Source organism: Musca domestica, unplaced genomic scaffold (assembly GCF_030504385.1).
Source record: "Musca domestica strain aabys unplaced genomic scaffold, Musca_domestica.polishedcontigs.V.1.1 2, whole genome shotgun sequence".
NCBI classification, from domain to species: domain Eukaryota; kingdom Metazoa; phylum Arthropoda; class Insecta; order Diptera; family Muscidae; genus Musca; species Musca domestica.
In genome coordinates this window covers 45543533-45568498 of record NW_026712249.1, presented here as the reverse complement: position 1 = coordinate 45568498, position 24966 = coordinate 45543533, and the positions used below count along the sequence as shown (strand labels likewise).

General features: G+C 33.8%; 2 protein-coding genes and 7 non-coding genes across 11 annotated transcripts in view; 4 read left to right on the top strand and 5 right to left on the bottom strand.

Annotated features, from left to right (window-relative positions):
• LOC101893254 (tyrosine-protein phosphatase 10D) overlaps window positions 1-3870 on the top strand; it is a 298482-nt gene extending 294612 nt beyond the window's left edge. For 2 of the 3 annotated variants that reach the window (XM_059121459.1, XM_059121458.1), the window contains one exon: window positions 3615-3870. In XM_059121459.1, the coding sequence (XP_058977442.1) occupies window positions 3615-3646 (32 nt within the window). In that variant the 3' untranslated portion in view covers window positions 3647-3870. Of the gene's footprint in view, window positions 1-539; window positions 914-3614 lie in introns of those variants that run through there. The other variant, XM_059121457.1, reaches the window with a different exon arrangement.
• A 5920-nt stretch (window positions 3871-9790) lies between these two features.
• On the bottom strand, window positions 9791-9861 carry TRNAG-GCC (transfer RNA glycine (anticodon GCC)). Its single transcript has one exon. It is a non-coding gene; the product is annotated as a tRNA-Gly (tRNA).
• A 5770-nt stretch (window positions 9862-15631) lies between these two features.
• LOC131802264 (small nucleolar RNA U3) lies at window positions 15632-15845 on the top strand. The gene has a single exon (XR_009342125.1). It is a non-coding gene; the product is annotated as a small nucleolar RNA U3 (small nucleolar RNA).
• Window positions 15846-18981: 3136 nt separating this feature from the next.
• TRNAG-GCC (transfer RNA glycine (anticodon GCC)) lies at window positions 18982-19052 on the bottom strand. The gene has a single exon. It is a non-coding gene; the product is annotated as a tRNA-Gly (tRNA).
• A 104-nt stretch (window positions 19053-19156) lies between these two features.
• Window positions 19157-19228, top strand: TRNAG-UCC (transfer RNA glycine (anticodon UCC)). Its single transcript has one exon. It is a non-coding gene; the product is annotated as a tRNA-Gly (tRNA).
• A 641-nt stretch (window positions 19229-19869) lies between these two features.
• On the bottom strand, window positions 19870-19940 carry TRNAG-GCC (transfer RNA glycine (anticodon GCC)). Its single transcript has one exon. It is a non-coding gene; the product is annotated as a tRNA-Gly (tRNA).
• An 803-nt stretch (window positions 19941-20743) lies between these two features.
• TRNAG-GCC (transfer RNA glycine (anticodon GCC)) lies at window positions 20744-20814 on the top strand. The gene has a single exon. It is a non-coding gene; the product is annotated as a tRNA-Gly (tRNA).
• A 112-nt stretch (window positions 20815-20926) lies between these two features.
• TRNAG-GCC (transfer RNA glycine (anticodon GCC)) lies at window positions 20927-20997 on the bottom strand. The gene has a single exon. It is a non-coding gene; the product is annotated as a tRNA-Gly (tRNA).
• A 54-nt stretch (window positions 20998-21051) lies between these two features.
• Window positions 21052-24661, bottom strand: LOC101893421 (TBC domain-containing protein kinase-like protein). Its single transcript, XM_005183169.4, has 7 exons — window positions 24334-24661; window positions 23244-24259; window positions 23029-23184; window positions 22587-22971; window positions 22254-22525; window positions 21899-22192; window positions 21052-21249 (listed from the first exon to the last, which is right to left on the bottom strand). Exons 1-7 carry the CDS (start codon window positions 24524-24526, stop codon window positions 21145-21147), a joined length of 2421 nt encoding a protein of 806 aa, XP_005183226.1. The 5' UTR covers window positions 24527-24661; the 3' UTR covers window positions 21052-21144.
• Between the last annotated feature and the right edge of the window lie 305 nt (window positions 24662-24966).

Below are 24966 nucleotides of genomic sequence, written 5' to 3'. Positions count from 1 at the left end.
ACTTTACAAATCATTTAAATTCGGATGCACATTTTAGAGGGTATTCTCATACTGAATTCAAATGACTCTACAACAACAATGTTGTTTTAGAAAAACGTTAGTTGTTGCAATTCCATATATAAAAATATGTCTTGATTACTTCACGCAATTTATAGTTATTATAATTAATAAATAAATAAAATATATATTTAATTGAGTCTAGTAAACCATATGAACGATTTTTTAAAACAATATAAAGTCATTTTACATTAATAAATCTTCCTGTACATCTACACACAATATTTTATATTTTACAATCTGAATTATTTCTAAACATATATATCATGCTTAATCGCGCACATACAAAATGATTTATTTGGTGTTGGGTTTCAATGCGTAACTAACATTCCACAACAACTATTTTTCTCTTTTCTTCCCTAAAACAAAATAAATAAATTTAAACAAAAATATTTCCTTAAATAAATAAAAAACACAAAAATTAAAATATTATTTGCACCACACACAAAAAAACATAAAACCATAAATTCCCCACATAAAAGGACAAGCATGTCAATTTGATGAAAATGGTGAAATTATTGCCACCATTGAAGGCCATAATGAAATGCACGATATGATACTGCAACCCGAGGATGCCGAAGCCATTGACGATGAAAATGCTGGCATTATTAACGACGATCAACAGCCGCTGACCAGTTTTGGTGGTGGGGCTATACACAGTGCTTCCATGACATCCTTTGGCACATCTGGCCAGGCTTATGCAAGTGATTCTTTGGACAGATGACATACGGCCAATCAGAACGATAACAACAATTCCGTGGTTATCGTTCTGGTTGACAATAAGCCTAGTTCGATGATCTGTAAGGAAGGTTCCATAGATGTCATTAGCATTGGTGGCGGTGGCAATACGACCACGACCACCAGCAGTAATAGTGCCAATTCGCAACAACAACTCAATGGTATCGGTGCTGGCGACGGCCACCGAGGTTCAATAGCCACCATAACAAATGGTCACAATACTTTACAACATAGGCGAAAATCACAATTAATAACATTTAGTTCATCTTCCTGTGATATTAAGAATAGTCTTAGCCATGAATATATTATGGTCAATAATAATAGTAATGCAACTAACAATAATTCCTCTGCGAATGGAATCACTGGCAGTCACATAAATGCCCGGGGCAGTACTGGCAGTGGTTCTCAGACGGGCAGTGCCCATAATACACGCCTCAGTTTTGCCGAGGAAGATATTATGATAATAGCAGCACATCAGCCATCGTCCCAGGCACAGCAACAACAACAGCAGCAACAGCAAACGCAAGTGCAAATTCAAAACGGCTCAATAACAGGTTCAAATGGCAGTGCCTGTGGTTCCATGGATCATGGTAATGATCTGGACGACGATGTCTTTCGTCGACATTCCCTTGAGGTGGACGAAGAGGCTCAGGATGCTCTGTACAATGAAGAATATGGTACACATATCGATGCCAAATCCAATAATGCCAATAACGATGATAGCGGTGGCGGTAGTTATGAAGACTCACACGCTTTGCATAGTTCCCTAGGTGGTAGTAATCGCAATAGTTTAGAAAAGGACGATGATGAAATCGAAGTTGATGTCATTAGCACCGATGCCAGTTGTTATGATCAATTGTTGGGCAGTAGTTGTAATACGCGCAACGACGACGACGAAATTGCCACCATTGTGGGTGATGCGGAAAATTATACGAAACTTTCGAAACATAATATGAAAACGAATGGATTGAATGGTGTCGGTTCATATGGAGTTGTGAATAGTAGTGCCATTGGAGGAGGAGGAGGTGGTGTTGGTAATGGTGGTAGTATTGGTGAAACTGGTGGTGGTATTATATATGCCAATCCGTTTATGGGTTTGTACAAATTTTCTATATATTATTAGTAGTGTGGTTGTTGTTACTTCAGCCAAAGTAATTGCATGCGTTTTTTAATTTAATTTATATTATATATTTAATATAACATTGTTTAAAACTTTTTATTCTCAGCTAGAAAGTTTAAAAAGAGAAAATGCTTTTATTATTTTTCTTAAACTATTATTATATCCTCCATCATAGTTTGGAGGGTATATTAAGTTTGACCCCCATTTCGTTCGTAACACCTCGAAATATACATTTTAGACCCCAAAAAGTAAATATATTCTTAATCAGCATAAAATTCTGAATAAAATACCATCCGTCCGTCTGTGGAAATCACTCTAGCTTCCGAACGAAATTCGGTATTCTGATGTTTTTAACAATTATTATTCACCGGAATTGTTTCAAATTTAGTATTTTAAGTTCGTAATGGATACTACAGCCTATGACTGAAAATTGCCTGTGCACGTCCACGTTTTGGTATAGCATAGCCCCCATAAAGGTACCTCCCTATATTCGGCATTTTAATGATTTTAGCTACATTATTCACCGGAATTGCATTCAATTTGATACTTGAACTTAGTAATGAATACTACAGCCTATGACAGAAAATTGTCTATGCAGGTTCACGTTTTGGCTCAGCCCTCATATAATAGTTCCTCCTTGTATGCAGTATTTTGATGATTTTAGCTACATTTTTCACCATTTTTTTTTTCAAGTTTCGCATTTGAATATTGTAATGGCTTATGGCAAAAGTTGCCCATGCAGTTTCAAGTCGTCGTAAGATTATAGCAGAATTTTTAACGGAGTTTATTTTTTGGAAATTGCCAAATTCGATCCAAGTGGTGGAGGGTATTCAAAGTTCGTCGTAGCCGAATTCATAATGTTTTACTTGTTTTTATTAAGAAATGATTTGGATTAATCCATTTTCAATGGTTGAACTTTCCCAGCTAACATTTTATTCCGAATTCTTTCGAAATTAAGTCCGAATTTCTGCTGAAATGTCCGTTTCTGGTTCGGGGTTCCTTTCGATTTGGGTACAAAAGTTAAATGGACGTGGCCACTGAATTCGGAAAGTTCATACGAGGCAATTTCTAAAACAATTTTAGAGAAATTGGCAAATTTCTAAAAAAAATAATTAGAAATCTCGGAAAAATATAAAATTAGATACCTCGGAAAAATTTATTAACTGTGTTCCTACAATATTTTCAAAAGAAATGATTATGTTTCTCCTTGAAATTTCTCTTTGCAAATTCACAAAAAACGTCCTTGAAAGATCCTTGGTTATGAAAACGTTTAAACATATATTTTTTTCATTCATTGACCCCCATTTTTTAAACTGAAAGTCTTCTACCTCAAAATCGAGAACAAATTAATATAAAATCTACACATGGCCAATATAAATGAAATTTGTTTCATATGGGTAAAATAAGGCACCCAATAGTTTTTACGTTGCTGACCCTTATTTTGAATTTTGATGGCAATAAAAAACCATCGTTATTAAAATATTTATCCCTTATTTTATTATTATTTTTACTTACCTCTTTCATAATTAATAACTATAAATGTTTAAATCATCTTAAGATATATAGTTTAAATTTCCAAAATACCCTTTCTCATCCCATATATTATTATGTTCTCATACTAACATTTGTTATTAATTATATTGCAAAATAATTTTATTCACTTCATAATTAATTAATTTGAATATTTTAATTTTTCCAGATGATGAGGGCATCGCTGAATCTGGTATGTAAGATGTTGTCGCCGGAACATGTCCCGTAAACGTACATCCAATGCTTCCTGGTCCACCTTATATATGTCCATCCCTTACTTCCCTTAAGCGTCAGCGTAGTGAATATTCCTCAATGTTAGGGATATAGTATCATACAATAATAATAAACAAATATACATAAACATATACATATGTAGACATACATACTTGACAAATTCTGATATTAGATATACATATATAAATATATACAGTGGTGGCCATATCATATGCAACTAAGATTCATCTACGTTAAAAGGCTATATAAATTTGTAAATTTCACAACGAAGTATATAAAGATGGGTTAATTATAGTCAATACGTTCTTACGATTTCAAATTATTATCAAAATGTGCATCTTTTGTTTACATCTCTATGTTTACAGGTGTTTTGTTGACAAATATGAAATTTGGTGTGGTCAAAACATATGCAACTTTATATATTTGGTTTAAATAACGGCATTTTTACAATTTCGTTTGTTCTATTGTTCTTCTTATTATTAGCTAGAGACACTACGTAAAGAGATTTAAAGCTACCTTCACATTTTTATTGCGTTGCTTTTTTCACAAAGCTAAAATAGAGTTTGTTCAAAAATGGCACGCGATAAATTTGGACTTGAGCTCAGACAACGAATTGTGACTGCGTATTCTTCTGGATTATCACAAAAATGTATTGCCGAGAAATATACCGTTCATAAAAGCTCCATATCGCGCATCATTAATAATTACAAAAAAAAATCACAAGTCTCTGTTATACACCGTGGTGGTCGAAGTCGAAAAACAAGCGATCGGACGGACAAATTAATAATCAGACACGTGAAAAAAGACCCATTTATATCATCCTCTAAGATAGTGGAAAGATTTCAGTTGCCAGTTTCTGCTCGCACCATCCGTAGAAGACTTTTACAAGCCTCCCTCTGCGCAAGACGTCCTGCAAAAAAACCACTGATATTCAAGCGAAACCAGAAAAAGCGTTTGGAATTTGCTAAAGCTCATATAAATTGGACAGAAAGTAAATGGAGAACTATATTATTTAGTGATGAGTCCAAATTTAACATCATTGGTAGCGATGGCATGTGCTATGTAAGGCGACCAGAAGGAAAACGACTCGAAGCACGTTACTGTAAAAAAAGGTCAATCATGGAGGGGGCAATATAATGGTGTGGGGTTGTTTTTCTGGTGCTGGAGTTGGCCCACTGCATAGAATTGTTGGTATTATGGATAGATTTATGTATAAAGACATATTGCAAAGGGTAATGCTCGCATACGCAGAATATAATATGACATTGCGGTGGGTCTTTCAACAGGACAACGACCCCAAACACGCTTCGAAGGTGGTCAAATCGTGGTTTGCCGATAATAGAGTTACGGTAATGGAATGGCCACCCCAATCCCCAGATTTAAACCCAATAGAGAATCTGTGGGAAATTGTAAACAAAAAAATTGATCGAGAAAATTGTACAAGTTTAGATGTTTTATTTTGCCGGCTGGAAGATGCCTGGAAATCAATCCCAAAAAGCGTCATTGACAATCATATAGCGTCAATGCCTCGAAGATGTCAGGCTGTAATCGACAACAACGGATTTGCAACAAAATATTAACTTTATTTGCACTTTACTGAGCTCGATTTAATTAGTTGCATATGTTTTGTCCACTTCATAATAAGACTGAATATCTTTTTCTAATTTTTTTTTATAAATGAATTGAATATCTATGGAGTATATGTTTTTTTCTTAAACTACAAGCAATAAAAAATAATATATAAAAAAATAATTGCATAATTTTGTTTTCAGAAAATTTTTTCACGGTTTTTGGTAAAGGTTAGATTTCAGTTGCATATGATATGGCCACCACTGTATATACTATTAATCCATATAAATAATAACATGTATATTTATGAAAAGCCACATAAAACAAAACTAAAATCAATCATTAAAAGCAACAAAATTGTATTTAATGATATTTATTGAAACAAAAAGTATAAGAAAGTAGAAGAAAATCTAACTCGAAATATTAAATTAAAGGAAAATTGTAAAACTCATCATTATTTAGGAATCTCTCGCCAATAAGAACAAAACGTGAAAAACAACAACAGAACATATATAAACAATGTATTTTTAGATAAAAAAGGAAAACAAACAAGGACACTTAATTAAACTATTTTACATTAAATGTATACAACAAGAAAAAAACATATAATATATATTAAATATTTAAAGGAAAATGTAATTTTTTTATTTCGTAAGTTTAACAAAACAAATATTTCATATTATAAATAATTAAAACAAAAACATGATTTTGACAATGCAATCTAGATGGAGGATTACATTAAATTTTTAATATTTTCAACTTATCATTCTTCAGATAAACTCTATTTAAAAAGCACAATTTTTAATCGGGATTTTAATTCCGTTTAACTTCTTATCATATACGAAGAAAATTTAAATGACCGAACTCTTGGTGGAAAATAAAGTCCAAATATTTTGTTTAATGTTTTCAGTAAATGCCAAAGTCTATTTTTGAATTTAGAACGATATAATTGAACTGAAATTATATTAAAATACATCCAATATTGTGTCATATTATCTTACAACGTCAAGTAAATTTCCTACAGATTTACATAAATTTCATTTTTCCACAATCCTCTTTTTAAATTGCATTTTCTTCAATTTGTGTTTAACAAAAAGGCAACTATATACAATTTTTTTAGATGCAATTGTTTTATATATACACACACCCACACACACACATAATGTAACATTAATCGAGAAGAAAATATTTTGTTAAATTATTATATTTTTACAAACAAGAAACTGTATTATTTTTGAGTTGTTTTATTATTATTTTGCCGTTTGAAACTTTTGCTTGTGTCAATGTGAATCAAAAAGAATATGAAAAACATTTGCAAACAAATTGTAAACGATATGAAATGCAATAATTTAAATTTATAAGTGTAATTGTTAATATTCACCATAGTTATTCTTTTAACGCCAATGTATTTTATTTAATTACAACCCTTTTCTTTTCTGTTTTTTGTTTTATCTATACAAATATGATTTTTAATTTCTTTTGAATTGTTTCCGTTTAATTTTCATTTGTTTAAGAATTTCCCGCGTCCATAAAAAACAAGAAACAAATAATTGTAAATTTTTATTGTGTATGTTTTGGTTTAAATAAATAAATAAAAAACATCACTCATCTATGAAAAAAAGAATGTTGTTTTACTGATTTGGTGTAAGGACCTATTTGGAGTAATTTTGGGTAAATTGTCTCGTTTATTTCTGAAGTATTTTTGTGTTACAACTGGGTATATGGGTTTACGCCTAAAAGCATACTTTAAAGTGTATATGAATATTGATGTAAATACAAATTTGGTAACACTGGCATTGGCTTCGGGATAGCGCCATCTATTGAAACACATGATTGAAAAATGAAAATCAAAATTTTCTCTATTGAAATTTTCTCAAAAATAACAGGCCGCTAAAAAATTCAACATTTATATTTCGAATTATTTTATGAATAAAAAACTTTTAAATTTAAATTTTATAGACAAAGATCTTATGGAAATGCGTACATATGCTTGTAATGCCGGAGATATTAAAATCAAATCAAGTTTATTACATATACATACATTGTTATACCCTTTACCATTCTAGGGAGGGTATATTAGCTATGTGATTCTATATTATAGCTTTGCAACTTCTATTCATGATAGACCCTACAATGTATATATATATACTGGATCAGCGTAAAATTCTAAGACGATTTAGCGATGCCCGTCTGTCTGTGTGCCTGTCTGGTTGTTATAATGACGAACGAGATAGGTAGAAGGCTAACGAACGAATTGAGATAGAAGGCTAACATTTTGCACCCATGTGTATTTGGCCAGTAGGCAGGTTAAGTTCGTAAATGGGCCATGTTGGTTCACGCTTTCGTATAGCCCCCATATAACGGTACCTACCTTTATTCGTTAGTTTAATGATTTTAGCGACATTATCCACCCGAATAGTTTCAAATTTCATAATTAAAGGTCTTATTGGGACCTACAGCCTATGACAACCAATGACTTATGCAGGTCCATGTCTTCGTATAGCTCCCGTATAAAAGTCATCATTTAAAGGGTATTTTTTCGGAATTTTTTAAGTTCCTTCCAAATGGTGGAGGGCATTAAAAGTTCGGCCCGGCCGAACTCAGCTTCTTTTTTACTTGTTTTGGATCAAAATGAACTTTGCCAGTTCGGTGAAATCTACAAACTTGTCAGAAGTATAATTCAGTTTAAACTATGCTTTCAGACACACATATCTGCATATTTATTAAAATAAAAATTTAATGAAATTTGTGGGTAAACAGGCATCCTAGCTAATTTGACGGATATGACTAGATCTACTTCAAATGTTATAAATCTTTTTTTTTTTTTTTTTTTGAGAACATAAATGAGGCATAAACATAAATAAGTGAACATTTGTCGAATGTATGATGCAAACTTCCGCACAATTTCACTTGTTTGGACTTAAACATATTTTTCAATTAACAAATTTAATTTATAGGACAAATTTCAAAACACTTACTACGTGATTTTATTTGAGATAGACTTGAGTGAATTGTATCATTCAAAAAACAGAAAACTAAATTACATTTTTACTATAAAATATGCATTTCCAAAATATTTAAAGGCGTATAATTTTTGAGGAAATCACTATGAAGAAAAAATGTAAATTCATTTTTCAATCATGTGTTTCAATAGATGGCGCTATACCCATGTCATTGCCAGTGCTACCAACGTTACAAACATGCCACAACTGTCATTTCGCTTTTAAGTAGAAGTATGCTTTAAGGCGCAAGTAAAATTCCCTGCAACGGGCTCATCACATTTTTATTTTTTTTTTTCATTACTTCTAATTTGTCCATTTACGTGCTAAAAACAAGACTTAATCAATCTGAATTGAATTATTTTTTCAATACTGGTACCAAAACTGATGACACACATTGACATTGCTCTAGATTTTATATGACATTAAGATAAAATTAGAAGTGTGGAATAATTTAAGATTGACATTTATATTTTCTTCTTTATAACAACTATTACGAATTTTTCACCAGGGAAGGAACATTTCTTATTTATGTCCGACAGAGTCTTGTAGTTCGGACTCTTGGGCGGCCAATTAATAATTAAAATTTTGTAGACAAAAAAATGTAATTTAAAGTTAGTTCGAGAAAATTTCAATACAAGTGTGTAAAGTGACTTAATCTGCGATAGACTGTATTAAAATGTATCTTTTAGAACAAAAATACACATAAATTACATTATTACTATAAAAATATTCATTTCCAAAAAAAATAACGACCTGTCATTTTTGAAGAAATTACAACGAAGAAAAATTGTAAACTCATTTTTTAATCATGTGTTTCAAAAGATGGCGCTATTTTCATGTCAGTACCAGTGCTGCCAACGTTACAAACATATCACAACTGCTATTTCGCTTTTAAATAGAAGTATGCTTTTAGGCGCAAGCAAAATTCCAACCGGCTCATCGAACTTTTATTTTTTCCACTCTTGTTGTGTAGTTATGCATATTATAAAAATAAAAAGAAATATAGAAGAATTACAGATTGGAATTTATATTTGCATTCTTATTAAAACAGGTTTTCAGAACGAAAGGAACGTTGTCTTATGTTTGGCTGTCAATTATTAATTACAAAGAAGTTTCCATTTCAAAACGTATCCACATGTATTATTACATATTCTGTTTAAATGACATTAATATTTTTACCTCAATGCTAAAAAACTTAATGGTTGAAATTTCACTATTAGTAAAAATTTCGAAATATATATAAATAAATTTAGTTAGTATTTCTTTTGTGTAGTGGAATTCTTTAACTCGTTTTTTTATTTACCGACAAAAGTCGCTAAAATTAAAATGCTTATAAATTCGGTATTTATCGAAGTTTGTCCGTAAGTAGTCGCTAAGACCTACCGATTGATACAAATTTTGTCAAGTTTAACTTCTTTTTTATATGAACATTTTAGTTTCTAAAGTTACTGATTTTTGTCGGTAAGTCAAAAAAAAAAAGTTAGAGAGAGAATGAATACCACTACTGAATGATTATGTCCACAAAAGCTAAAAAGCGAATTGCATCGGCCGGGAATCGAACCCGGGCCGCCCGCGTGGCAGGCGAGCATTCTACCACTGAACCACCGATGCTTGTGACGTTTATTACGCTTATAAGGCAAACGACGTACAGTTTGGAAACTACTGAGAGTACACAAAACCAAAAAGAAAAAAACCGTCACATGCTTTTAGCTTTGTTCGTATTTGTCGAATTTCTGAAAGTGGCAACTAGCGGCAGTCTACTAAACACAGTACATAACATTGAACACGTATTAAGTGTCTCATATGACGTACCTTTATCACATAATTAATGTCGCCTAAAAATAGGAACGATTTATTAATTTAAACAAGTAAAAAAACTTTAAGTTCGGCAGGGCCGAATTTTTAGTACCCTCCAACATTGGATAAAGAAAACTATTTTTTATAAAAGTATCTGAATTTCAACGTGTTCCACTCTAAACTGCAAATATCAGTAAGGCCGTTGGATATTGATGTTAAAAAAAAACATAAAATGGGTGAGGCCGTTATATGGGGGTCTTACCAAAATGGGAACCAATATAGGCAATGTTACACTTAAAGGATTGTCATCTACAAAATCTTCTTAGATACCACTTTTTAAACAATTTCGTGCATAAATGTGGATTATCAAAATACCGAATATCGGTGGGTATAGTAATATGTGCACTACAGTAAAGCGTGAATTTATATATTTAGGGATGTTGCAAACGGAATGACAAAGTTAATACACCCTCCTTTTCAATGTTATAATTGAATTCGTTTATTGAACTGAAAAAACTGAGAATACATATTTGACAACAAACATATTGATATCAAAGCCTATTAAGATTATGTTAATAATATTGGACAAAGTGTTTTATGCTAAAGTACAATATTTGATTCAATTCTCAACACTCTACCTGAATTAAATATTTCTTACATTATAATTACAAAACAATACAAGTTGGAAACTAAGCAATGCCAAAAACTCCTTTAAAATATTCCAACTTCTGTGGAGTTACTGCCTTGGTAAAAACGTCAGCAACCATTTCTTTTGTTGAAAGATACTTCAAAGATATTTCATTGTTGTCAATTTTCTGTTTGATAAATTTGGCTTTAATATCCACATGCTTTGTCCTTGACGAATACTTGTTATTTGTAGCCACTTGTATAGCTCCTTTGTTATCACAATACAAAACCATGTTGACATTGTTGTTGGGATTGAGTTCTTTTTCTAGTCGTTTCAACCAAACAGACTCCTGTATAGCTGCAGTTATTGCCATGAACTCAGCTTCCGTTGAAGATAGTGCCACCGTTTTTTGTCTTTTTGTGGACCAGGATATTGCTGCTGATTGAAAAATAAAGACATAACCAGTTGTCGAATGGCGGTCGTCCAAACTTCCAGCCCAATCTGCATCGCAATAGCCGGTAATATCTTCTTCTAAATTTTTCTTATAGATGAGCCCTTGTTCTATAGTTCCTTTGAGATAACGCATTATTCTTTTTACAGCTTCCCAATGCGCTCTACCAGGATTTATTCCGAATCGGCTCAGGATATTCACAGCATAGTATATATCAGGGCGCGAAACCTGAGCAGCGTACAACAAGCACCCAATAGCTTCCATATACGGTGTTTTCGACATTTTTTCCTTTTCAACTTCGGTTTTAGGGGACATACTTTCGTATAACTTCTTATTATAGTCCATTGGAGTTGAGGAAGGGTTACAGTCATTCATTCCGAAACGTGTCAATACATCTGATATGTACTTAGACTGATCAATTTTGATTCCATCTTCAGTTCGGGATATTGTCATACCAAGAACATTAGACACTTCCCCCATGTCTTTCATTTTAAATGTTCTTGAAAGTGTATTCTTGACAGAATTTATTTCGTTTTCGTCATTGGAGAATATAATTACATCATCTACGTATATTGCAATATAAATCTTCTTTTCATCTGTCACCTTTGAATATACGCATTGATCCACTTCTCCTTGTACAAAACCCATATCGATAAGTTCCTTGTTTATGGTTTCATTCCATACTCTCCCAGATTGTTTCAAGCCGTATATGGATCTGTTAAGCTTACAGACTTTATTAGAAGCATCACGGAAACCTTCGGGTTGTTCCATATATATGGTTTCTTTTAAAATCCCGTTTAAATAAGCGCTAACGGCATCCATCTGATGAATCTTCATGTCATATTTTGCTGCCAATGCTGCTAAATACCTTATTGATTCATACCGAACAACTGGAGAGAATGTTTCCATATAATCGATACCTTCAGTCTGTGTAAATCCCTTTGCGACTAGTCTTGCTTTCCATCGCAACGTGTTTCCATTGGAATCTTGCTTGGTCTTGAACACCCATTTTGACTTCAGAGCTTTGCATCCTTCAGGAAGTTGAACCAAAGTCCAAGTATTATTGACTTTCAAAGAATTCATTTCATCTTGCATGGCTTTTTTCCAATGTTCAGAATCTTCAGACGACATTGCCTGTTTTATAGTCTGGGGGTCTGAAGAAACATATTCTATTGCAGAAAATGCCGTTGATCGTTGATTACGGTTTGCTATCCTTTCTGATCTTCTAATATTTTCAGACGTTGGTATTGGTCGTGAATTACATTGATTTGGTTCCCATTCTTCATCATTTGGGTCCACATAGCCATTGTTATCAAAACATTCTGAATCCAAAAACTCACTATCAGTTTCAGAATCACTACGAGGCTCATTTTGAATTACATTATTGCCATCCAATTCGGTTGACTCCATATTCGTTGATACATTATTCACTGTTTGGTTCAAAACATTATCCATTTCTTCATCTGGAGATTGAATTAGCAAAGGATTGTACAGATTAGAAGATGGCGTTTCAATGTTTGAGTGAACATTTTCAAGGAATACCACGTCACGGCTAACAATTATTTTTTTATCACTTGGATCAAATAATCGATACGCTTTACTTTCCGTGCTGTATCCAACCATGATACATTCTAATGACTTTGGATCAATTTTAGATCTTCGTTGTTTTGGTACATGGACCAAAGCTGGACATCCGAAGACTCTAAGATGCTTCAAATTTGGTTTTCGACCCGACCATAGTTCTTCGGGACATCCTTCATTTCCTCGGCATGGCACTCTATTTATCAAGTACGATGCGGTAGAAGCAGCTTCTGCCCAAAAACGTTGATCTAATCCACTGTCGATAAGCATACATCTTACCCTTTCTATAATCGTCCTATTTATTCGCTCGGCTACACCATTTTGCTCGGGTGTATATGGACATGTTTTTTGATGTATTATTCCACTTTTTTTCAAGAATTCAGAAAAATGTTTGCCGGTGTACTCACCCCCATTATCCGATCGTAGAATCTTGATTTTTTTAGAACACTGGTTTTCCACTAAAGCCTTGAATTCTAAAAATTTCGGAAATACCTCAGACTTTTTCTTGATTGGATAGACAAACAGTTTTCTTGAGTAGTCATCCACAAATGTCAACAAAAAACGAGCTCCCGAGAACGAACTTTCTTTTAGTGGACCAACAACATCCGAATGAATAATTTCCAATAGCTCTTTGGCTTGAGTACCGACTTCTCTACTCACTTTTCGGGTTTGCTTTCCCTTCACGCAGACAACACATGGTTCAGAACATTCTTTGCCAAAATTTATGCCAACATTTGCGCTCTTGACATCACCCAGTTTCGCATTACAGATATGCCCCATCCTTCGGTGCCACAAATTGAAATCATTGGCCATGGTAAAAGCTTTACCCTTTTCCTCTTTCGAATTGCATTCTAACCGGTACAATTGATTCTGCGCAGTTGCCGTTGCTATAACACGTCCATTTTTATCAGAAATGCGGCATTTTTCACCTTCAAAAGTCACCCTTTTTCCATTCTTAGCCATTTGTCGAACGGAGAGTAAGTTGGTACACAAATCTGGAACATACTCCACGTCTTTGATTGTAACACATCTCTTATTTTTTCCAGAGCCAACTTCAATATCAACATATCCAATGGAGTCCACTACGAGTTCATGCTTATTCGCAATAATCACCTTTTTATTAAAAACATCACGGATGTTGTACAAGTGGTTCTTCTCATTCGTCATGTGGTTGCTTGCTCCACTATCAACGTACCAGGCATTTAAACAATCTGAACTTGAAGTGGATTCCGTAGCTTTTGCACACGCGCTCACATCGGTAGTTGTAGCAAATAAAACATCCGACTTCTTTTCATGCTTCCTTGTAGCTCCATTGTCATTTGGCTTCAATTTGCTGGGACAATTTCTTGAGATGTGTCCAAGTCCACTGCAATTGTAGCATTTGATTTGCTTCTTACCTTTCTTGATACCTTTAGATTGTAACGCCGATTCTTTTTCTGGAGCTCGATCGAATTTCGCATCTTGAAGTAGAACATTCTTCACCTTATCCACCGTCAATTTCTCCTTGGTATTTTCCACGGCCATCACAAGCGGTTTAAAGTCATCCGTTAATCCAGCTAACATTAGAGATGCAGTCAACTCATCGTCAATGTTTAAGCCAGCATTTTTCACTTTAATAGCCACTATAACGATGTCATTGACGTATTCCTGAATGGATCCATAGTTCTGTAGCTTGATGTTCACAAATTGCTTCAGCAATTCAACTTTTCTGGTAAGGCCCGTATCTTCGTACGCATTCATCAATGCACTCCAGGCATTTTTCGCGGTAGTTGAAGTTGCAATGTGGCCGTAATTGTCTGGTTCAATCATCAATGTTATCTCGGCTAAAGCTCTCGCATTCAATTCAGCATCAGCGGTATTATCAACACATGCCTTCCAGCACCCTTTAATGACCAGATATGATTGCGCTTGCCTCTTCCAAACATCAAAGTTTTCGCGTCCACGCAATCTTTCTAGCGGAAAAGCTATGTTATTACCAGCCATTTTAATTTTTTTTTCACAAACGTCACTAGTTTTCAATATTAAAAAATGTATCTATTTTGTTTTGCCGAATATTTTTTTCAAACGTGACTAAGGCCCATAACCTGTTATAATTGAATTCGTTTATTGAACTGAAAAAACTGAGAATACATATTTGACAACAAACATATTGATATCAAAGCCTATTAAGATTATGTTAATAATATTGGACAAAGTGTTTTATGCTAAAGTACAATATTTGATTCAATTCTCAACATTCAAGGGGTGTATACAAATAAAAAGGAAAGAAAAATAACAGACAATTAATTCTAAAGAAACAGGTTTCTGTCAAAATTTTTTGGCAAATCTCACTATTTTAAGCAAAAATGTTTTTGCAATTTTATGTCTTTATTTAGTTTTCCTTCAAAAGAACTTTTGAAGATATGAACCTTGAGTATTTAGGTGGGAAAATTGTTTTTATATTTATTTTTTATGCAGTGAGAAAAATGTTTGCTAAATTTAAAAAAAATTACTATTTCTGCGCGAAACAGGTTTAATTATTTCATTTTCTATGGCGTTGAAACATTTTCCGCTTTCCTATTAATCAAATATACAAGATCCATGCCTCCAATGTCGTTAATAAATTCAAAATAAAAAATGCAAAAGTTATATGATATAATTTGTTATCTTAACTTATCACTAGTTCCATTCACATGTGGGCAATCACATAATACTTAATTTGCTTGACTGGTTATCGACTTGCTACATATATATGCATGTCTGCATTAGTATTCGTTCGTGTTTAGTACAACACAAAGTATACGTACAATAACGAAGACGAGAAATAAAAGACACGCCGACAATGTGATTTCCAATGAATTCAGATATTCGTGTCATTCGTACAAATTCTCATTCACTTTCAAATGTATTTCACTGAAATAGTTAAGGCTGTCGGTGGAGAAGTTAAGACTATACTTCACAGGATCATTTCTGTAGTCAGTCTTCAATTACTTTCATTGCAAAATGGAAAACCATCAACCCGCGATGAGGAGGTACATCGTTTTATCTGTAGCGTGAGGTTTTGAATTTTGTCTTTTATTGCCAGATTTCTCCGGTTAATTGGGACAAAGTTTCTTCGATGATCGCTCGATTAAACGGATAAAACGACTTCTGAGTGGTGTTCATTTGAAATAATAAATTTGAAAGTTTTTTAAAAGGTGGGAAGTTGTGAATGCAGATAGCATGTTTGTCGTTCAGTGTTGCCGCTTATGTATAATTACCACCTATCGCGTGTATAAATTTGTGTCTATCGTGGAAATTCTGATATTTTAGTGGAGTACGAAAAGTTTACAACTATGTGAAAACTTAAAACCAGAGGTAGTTAAAAATTTTTATGGAAAAATTAATTTTTCCCACAAGAAGTTTATTAACTCTACATAATAATTCTTCCCTTCCCAAATGCTTCTGCAAACGAATATTGATTAATTATTGGAATTGTTTTTATTATTTTTTATATATTAAGCTTTGAAATATACATTTTTTTATACGTTTGGTATTGAAAATGGGCCATGTACGTCCACGTTTTGGTATAATCCCAATATAACGGTACCTTCTGATATTCGGTATTTTAATGATTTTAGCGACAATATTCATCGGAATTGTTTCAAATTTGGTATTTGAAGTTCGAAATATATACTACAGCCTAGCCCCCACATAATGGTACCTTCCGATATTCGGTATTTTGGTGATTTTAGCGACATTCTTCACCGAAATTCTTTCAAATTTAGTATTTGATGTTCGTAATGGATGCTACAGCCTATGACAGGAGATTGTCCACGTCTTCGTATAGCCCTCATATAACGGTACCTCCCGATATACGGTATTTTGATGATTTTTGTTACATTATTTACCGAAAAGTTTTAAGTTTCGCATTTGAATACTGTAATGGCTTATGACAAAAGTTACCTATGCAGGTCAATGTCCTCGTACATACCCTAATATAACAGCTACATTCGGCATTTTTGAGATTTTAAAAAGATTTTTAACGGATTTTATTGTTTTTCAATATTGCCAAATTCGTTCGAAATAGTGGAGGGTAATCAAAGTTCGGTCCGGCCGAACTAACAGCTTTTTTATTTGTTTTATTATTGAATTTGTATGAAATGCATTGTATTTTTTTGTTTTTGTTTTATATAGTAATTTTTAATTAATACATATTGATGAATATTCCTCTGCTCCACGTAGTGGATGATAAGAGATTTTGTACACCAAAAAATAAATCAGAAAAAATTGAACATTGATTATTTACATAATTTGCTCTGTCAAGTGTGGTTTTCCGTACGCACTGTAACAATATGTTACATTTTTGGCTTGGTTTGCATTCTTAGTCTTATCGTGTGGTTCCTAATTATACCCTACACCACATAGTGGTAAGGGTATTATGTCTTTGTGCATTTGTTTGTAACATGGAGAAGGATACGAGATAGACCCATAGTTACTTTTGAGAACCTTCATAGAATCACTTTCTGAGTCGATTTATGCATGTCCGTCCGTCTGTCCGTCCGTCCGTCCGTCCGTCTGTCCATGTATTCTTGTGAACAAAATGCAGGTCGCATTTATTATCCGATTGAGATAAAATTTTCCAAACAATATTTTTTTGGCCCAAGGACGAACCCTATTGAAATTGGTGAGAATCGGATCAAATTTAGATATAGCTCCCATATATATCTTCATCCGATTTCGGGTTAAATGTGCACCAAATGTCCACTATCAGTCCAAATTACCTGAATTTTGGCACACCCAACCGAGTTCGGCCTAGAAGCAAGTATATTAAATTTGGGGAAAATCGGTTCAGATATAGCAATAGCTAGCATATATATCTTTCATCCGATTTGATCTTTAAGTCCCTCACATTCCTACTATGCACTCCACATATTTGGTACCAGGTATTAGATGGAGCACAGAAATAGGTGTTTTAAATTTTATCGAAATCGGTTCAGATTTGGATATAGCTCCCATATATATCTTCATCCGATTTCGGGTTAATTGACCACCAAATGGCCAATATCAGCCCAAATGGCTCGAATTTTGGCACATGTGACCGAGATTAGCCTTAAAGCAAATACAACAAATTTGGAGAAAATCGGTTCAGAAACAGCTATAGCTCCCATATATATCTTCATCCGATTTCGGGTTAATTGACCACCAAATGGCCAATATCAGCCCAAATTACCTGAATTTTGGCACACCCAACCGAGTTCGGCCTAGAAACAAGTATATCAAAATTTTGGAGCACAGAAATAGGTGTTTTAAATTTTATCGAAATCGGTTCAGATTTGGATATAGCTCCCATATATATCTTCATCCGATTTCGGGTTAATTGTGCACCAAATGGCCGATATAAGTCCAAATGGACTGAATTTTAGTACATCGGACCAAATTCAGCCTAGAAGCAAGTATATCAAATTTAGTGAAAATCGGTTCAGATATAGATATAGCAACCATATATATGTTTCATCCGATTTAGTGTTTTAGTCCCATACATTCGTAATATTCACTCCACAACTGTGATATTTGGTACCAGGTATTAGATGGAGCACAGGAATAGCTGTTTTAAACTTTATCGAAATCGGTTCAGATGTGGATATAGCTCCCATATATGTCTTCATCCGATTTCGGGTTAATTGTGCACCAAATGGCCGATATAAGTCCAAATGGACTGAATTTTAGTACATCGGACCAAATTCAGCCTAGAAGCAAGTATATCAAATTTAGTGAAAATCGGTTCAGATATAGATATAGCAACCATATATATGTTTCATCCAATTTAGTGTTTTAGTCCCATACATTCGTAATATTCACTCCACAACCGTGATATTTGGTACCAGGTATTAGATGGAGCACAGGAATAGCTGTTTTAAACTTTATCGAAATCGGTTCAGATGTGGATATAGCTCCCATATATGTCTTCATCCGATTTCGGGTTAAATGTGCACTAAATGGTCAATATCAGCCCAAATCACCTGCATTTTCGTAAATAAGACCGAATTCAGTCTGGAAGCTAATACGTAAAATTTGGAGAAACCCGGTTCAGAGATAGCTATAGTTCGTAAAATGCACGATAGAATTAGATAGATTTTGATTTTGTACCAAATATCTCATAGAGCTCTGAAATGCCCTGTATAAACCTTTTTACGAGAGCTCTACTAAATATGCATAGTGGTGTAGGGTATCATATAGTCGGCCCCGCCCGACTTTTGAGCTTTCCTTACTGGTTTTTAAATTAGTTAAAGGAAAAAAACGGAAAAAGTATTATTGCATCGGCCGGGAATCGAACCCGGGCCGCCCGCGTGGCAGGCGAGCATTCTACCACTGAACCACCGATGCTTGTATGTTTAGCGACCAACTGACACAGCCAAACCACTGTGTATATTTTTTGTTTGTGCCAATATTTGAGCAAAAAAGTACTACGACATCGCCAATACGTCAGGGCGTTGGTGGTGTAATGGTCAGCATAGTTGCCTTCCAAGCAGTTGATCCGGGTTCGATTCCCGGCCAACGCACATCTTTTTTGATAAATTGCCGTGTTTCAGTTACGCCACGTTATGTGGAATGTAATATTTTAAGGAAGTGGGAGAAAATTCCATTAAGTTTATATATACGACTAGTTGTGTTTAAAACTATTTAGAACAACTTTATAAATAACGGCACCTCCCGACATTCGGTATTTTGATGATTTTAGCGACATTATTCACCTTTGTATCAAATTTGATATTTGAAGTTCGTAATGAATTCTACAGCCTAAGACAAAAAATTGTCTTTGTAGGTCCACGTTTTGGTATAGTCCACATATAATGGTACCTCCCTATATTCGGTATTTTAATGATTTTAGCTACATTTTTCACCGATTTTTTTTAAGTTTCATATTTGAATATTGTAATGGCTTATGACAAAAGTTGCCTATGCAGGTCCAAGTCGTCGTTTAGACCCTAATACGAGGGCTACGTTTGGTATTTTTAAGATTTTAACAGAATTTTTAACGGATTTTATTTTTTTTGAAAATTTCAAATTCGTTTCATATGGTGGAGGGGATTCAAAGTTCGGCACGGCCGAACTTGCAGCCTTTTTACTTGTTATTGGTAATCTAACGTTCTCGTAATGGTTAATGCTGAGTTTCATTAATTATATAAAAAATAAAAACGATTGCATCGGCCGGGAATCGAACCCGGGCCGCCCGCGTGGCAGGCGAGCATTCTACCACTGAACCACCGATGCTTGCTTTTCAAGTCGGCCGCTTTGAAATTTTTGGGGAACAAAAAATAACCCACACCCTGTTTCATTAATTTGTAGAACCAAGCTGCAGATGAAAAAACACTACTTAAATTGCAATTTGCTCGGCATCCTGCATCTTGTAAAAAGTTAAAATAAAGAACTAGCAAAGCAACAATGCCCAAGCGGACCGAACATGTATAATGTCGTCGATGAGTTGCTACAAACAATCTTATGAATCCGCTTCATTAACACACTCTAAAAATGTTCTTCGCGGATAGTCAGTCAAGTCTAGCATGAAAAATTTAAGATAACCCACCGTAAATTTTTATTTATGCCTCTTTACTTATGAAAGATGGAGAATATGGTAAGAGTGATGACTGACCTTGTCCCGTTGAAGGTATCTCGAACTTACATGTAGAATCCAGAATTGCATACAATTAATAATACTTTATGTAGTTATCCCATGTTCCGAATCACTTAACAGTGACATTTGGATGACTTTCAAAAACAAACATCGAACTTTAACTTTTAAAGATGGCACGACAATTCCACATCAACACATATACCAAAATTAATAGATGTCTTTCACTTTTAATACATACTCTGTACTCTACACTATGTTCTACATACATACGTAAAGGTAAACAATTACAAATGTTAGTATTGTACAAAGAAACATCCAACTCTATCTATCCGCACCTGAATCTATGTATTTAATATAAAATCCATTTTTTTGCCAGCATCAACTGAATAATGTCAAGTAACATGACAATGCCCGGTTTAATCTTAGCCCGCAGTACTTTCAAGCATCGGTGGTTCAGTGGTAGAATGCTCGCCTGCCACGCGGGCGGCCCGGGTTCGATTCCCGGCCGATGCAAATAGCTTTTTTATAATTTCATTATAGAAAATTTTAGAACAAAAATTCCCGGCCGATACAATCTACTTTTTTTATAAATTCATTATAGAAAATATAAGAACAAAAACGTAACTGCATCGGCCGGGAATCGAACCCGGGCCGCCCGCGTGGCAGGCGAGCATTCTACCACTGAACCACCGATGCTTATATTTAATTATTTAAAAGAAAATTTTTGAGAATAAATATATATTTAATATTTAAATATTGTATAAATCACACATACAAATTGAAAACAATTAATGCGAGATCTTAATTTCTAAGGAAATTATTTTAATTAAATATTAATTACGTTTAATTAGAAACTAAGATATTCGGTTCTATTGAGTGTAAAATGTTGAATCCTTGGTGTAATATACAAACACGTGATACTCCACATTCCACAAGAAATTTAGAAAACTGCAAAATTCAAGAGAGTTACGGTTAAAATTGTTGTACTTAAAAATTACAAGACATGCATACACAGATTTCTAAATATCAATAAAAATTGTTGATTTACATTTTGAGCATAAATTATTTTCTATTAACTAATATGTTAATTAAGAAATAATAGCAGATTCTAAAAAAACTTAAGAATTTTAGGTGAATGTCAGAAAGAACCAACAACAAAAACTAATAATTCGGATAAAAGACTGCGTGGACCCGATAAAGGCCGCAAAATCGTCCACTCTATATATCAACATATCTTATCATTATGAGATTTATGGAAATATTAAAAGAATCATGTAAAAAAGTAATATTTCTAGAGGAAATATTTTAGAGGGCAATGGGACCGTTTTTTTCTCCGTATAACTTGATCAACCAATTATACCAGCTTTGATAATTACATTTACATAAAAGCAGAAATCAATTCCCAATATATTTCATTGGTTCATTATTTCATTGGTTCATTTTTTGGGAAGGTTCAAAAATAATGAACAAGAGCTGATTCTAAAATTTCTACGAATTATCTTCTAAAGATGTTCCAATGTGAAATCAAATGTTTTCATTATGACAAATATTAAATTCGAACTTATCTTTATCCGAACTTTATTTTATAAAATCTTACCTCCACAGCGTTTTCATGGACATTACTAATACAAATTATGATACGATTGTGCATTTTCTCCTCCAAAAGTGGTTCATTTAGTAATTCCAAAGATTTTTCGTCCATGTTGATGTTGCTAAATGGTATATTTATGCTATCAGGCAAATGAACACGATTGAATTCAGACACACTTCGTATATCCAAACAAAGCATAGCGTTTGGATCATTTCTAAGCATGAAATGCAAATCGTTGGCACTGATCCGTGGTGACATTTCTTTTTGTAAATGAGCCAGAGTGACATCCGGTGTGATATCCTAAATTAGGTAATTTGTGTTATTATTTATTCGAAATAATTATGTCATTTATGTCACTTACAAATGGTCCAAGTTCCTTTTCTCTAACTACATGAAATCGGTGGGCTATACTCTTCGGTGTAGACTCATACATTTTTTGTGATTCCACCACACAGTTTTCCATCACAATGTCTGGTAAATCCGAAAAAAGTAGTATACATTCATTGAATCCAGATGCCAAGAGAGTGGATTTCAATTGTTTTAGAATTGAAATTCCAATGTAAAGGGGATACGAATTGTCGCCCAACATTAGCTTATCCCATAAATGAAGAATCTTATGCAGAGGAAAAACATCTGAAAAATGTCAATATTCTTAAATAGAAAATTATGTAGAAAAAAACAGAGATTCACTTACGTGAAAACATTGTTAAAAACCAAGGTATTGCAAATAATTCTGGTATAAATGCTATATTCGATAAATGCTGCGCCAATACTGGCTCATGAAATGCAGTTAATTGAGAAAATTTACAAAGATATTCTTTAATAATGGCTGAATTGTCTTTGAGGAAAAACCATTGTAAATATTTTGGTATAAACTTATAGACACTATGAAAAGCAAGTTCTTCGTTGTTGAAATTTAAATACAAAAATGGTGCAGTAAGTGAGTCAAGTCCCTGCCAATAGACATATTGGGGATGGGCAGTTACCCAAGCTTTCAGCAGCCTTTTTAGCTTTAGATGTCCCTCAGGCGAGGATAAGAGTTCATCATATTGATGGCAACGTGGTATATCCACTTCGATCTAAAGAGAACATTATTGCCTAAGAATGAATAATATGCTTTTCAAAAAAATGTATACCTGGCGATCAGTTGAGGTGGGTGTAAATTTATCAATCTTTTCATAACTCCCATTTGGTATTACATCTAAAAGACATGCCCATATTTGACCTCTTAGCAGAGGGGGTATGTCAATTGCAGCTTCTTTTCTTATTGTCTCTGATGTATAAGGATATCCCTAAAAAATTGTAATTATGTAGAAACAGATTTGGATTTTGAAGTGGTTTTGTCACTTACCTGAAGCAAGCGAGAAAATAGGCGAACTCTATAAAATTGATATTCAATGTCTTTTTCGCGTATCACCAAGGGCAACTGGTCCATACCGACTCCAAAATTATAAGGAAATTTTGGTGAATGTATAAGGGGATAGTATGCCATTGCGGGAATCTTACTTAAGCGATCCAATAGATTTTGCATTTTTAATATCACCACACGATCATCCATCAAATACGATTGGCTTCGTTTTGGTCCAGCTATATTCCCATTTAAACATACAACTTGAGGGATAGACAAAATGGGAGCTTCGCTACGTATAAGCCCCTCTTTTTTGAGTTCTGCTTGAACATCCCCACCGGCCAATTGCCACCAGTAGTAAATTTGCTCCAAGGGCATGCGTAGCAAAAGTGTTGAGGACTTTTCCTTGGGTGTTACTAAATACAAATCGAGATTCCTTACAAAAAGTGGATGGTTCAGAATTTCTTGCGGTAATGGTCTATCTGTTGGTTTTACAGCCAAACATTGTTCGACAAGGTTCCGCAAGTCTGGATCCAGTTCTTGATACATTTCAAGTTTATCATGTTCCCTTGCTATCTTCTCAAAGACATTTGAGGACTGACAGAAGGAAAGAATTTTTCTTGATATACTTGAAATTTTAAGATTTGGCCAGAACTGAGTTTGTAGCAAAAGTTCTGCAACTATCATACCCAGAGACCATATATCGCTTTTGCAATTATTTTTAATGCCAACCAGTCTTTCTGGAGGCATGTACTTTATGTTTCCAATGGGAAATGCAACATGATCTCCACTTTTTGTCATGTAAAATAAACCATAATTAAATAACTTGACATTATTATAAGCATCCAAAAGTATGTGTTTTGGTTCAAGATTGTGTGCAACAAGCTTGTGTTCATTTAGTTCCTTCAAAGCAGATGCCACTTGATAAAAAAGCCTCAGTATTAAATCATTATTTAGTTTATCTTTACATTTTTCCTGCAAAGTTGTGCCATGATACTCGGAAACCACTACCGTTCGCTCTATAAAGAGGAAATCAAAGTATTAAGATAACGTTTTTTTCGGGGATTATTAAAGGGGCGTTGCTCACACATACCATGTTTCCCCCGTATAACATCCAAATACTGACACAAATTAGAATGTCTTAATTCTTTAAGCTTTTGCGATCGACCCAATATCGCTATGGAATTCGGTGTCAAGGGGAGTCCATTGCTACCACAGACCTCGCCAGCATGTGCCTTGGCAAAAAATGTTATTGCAGCCATCAAAGATTCCTGTTTATTCACCATCTTTTATGCCAAATGTGTATCCCTTTTTATAATCTCGATATTTACAACAGGGAAAACATATTCTTTAACAATAAATGTAAATAAATGAATCTAGAGAAACAACCCGTAGAGCAGGCAAACAATCGATGACCATTTTATAAGAGAGTATCGATTGACAGTTTTCCCTATCGATATTATACAACGAGCTGCCAGTACTAAATCAATCGTTTTTTTTCTGGGAACTTTTTTTATAATTCAAAAGCATGTAATTTTATAATAATTTCTCTGGCGATATCCAAAAGCATGATCTGTTATTTTTGATGTGAATATTCAGGAGGGTGAATATTCAACTTGTTGCAACGATTTTGAATATATAACAAAAAATGCGAAAACCCAATGAAAGATTTAATGAATGATATAAATATTTATTTCGGCATAAAAAGTGGAGATTTTGCATTTTG

Excerpts from the sequence above, each read along its gene's own strand:
- LOC101893421 (XM_005183169.4), bottom strand. The coding sequence starts at position 24,526 with ATGGTGAATAAACAGGAATCTTTGATGGCTGCAATAACATTTTTTGCC. Across the intron at positions 23,185-23,243 it reads TATTTTCTCGCTTGCTTCAG|GGATATCCTTATACATCAGA; the intron begins GTAAGTGACAAA and ends ACAATTTTTTAG. Across the intron at positions 22,526-22,586 it reads GTTTTTAACAATGTTTTCAC|ATGTTTTTCCTCTGCATAAG; the intron begins GTAAGTGAATCT and ends GACATTTTTCAG.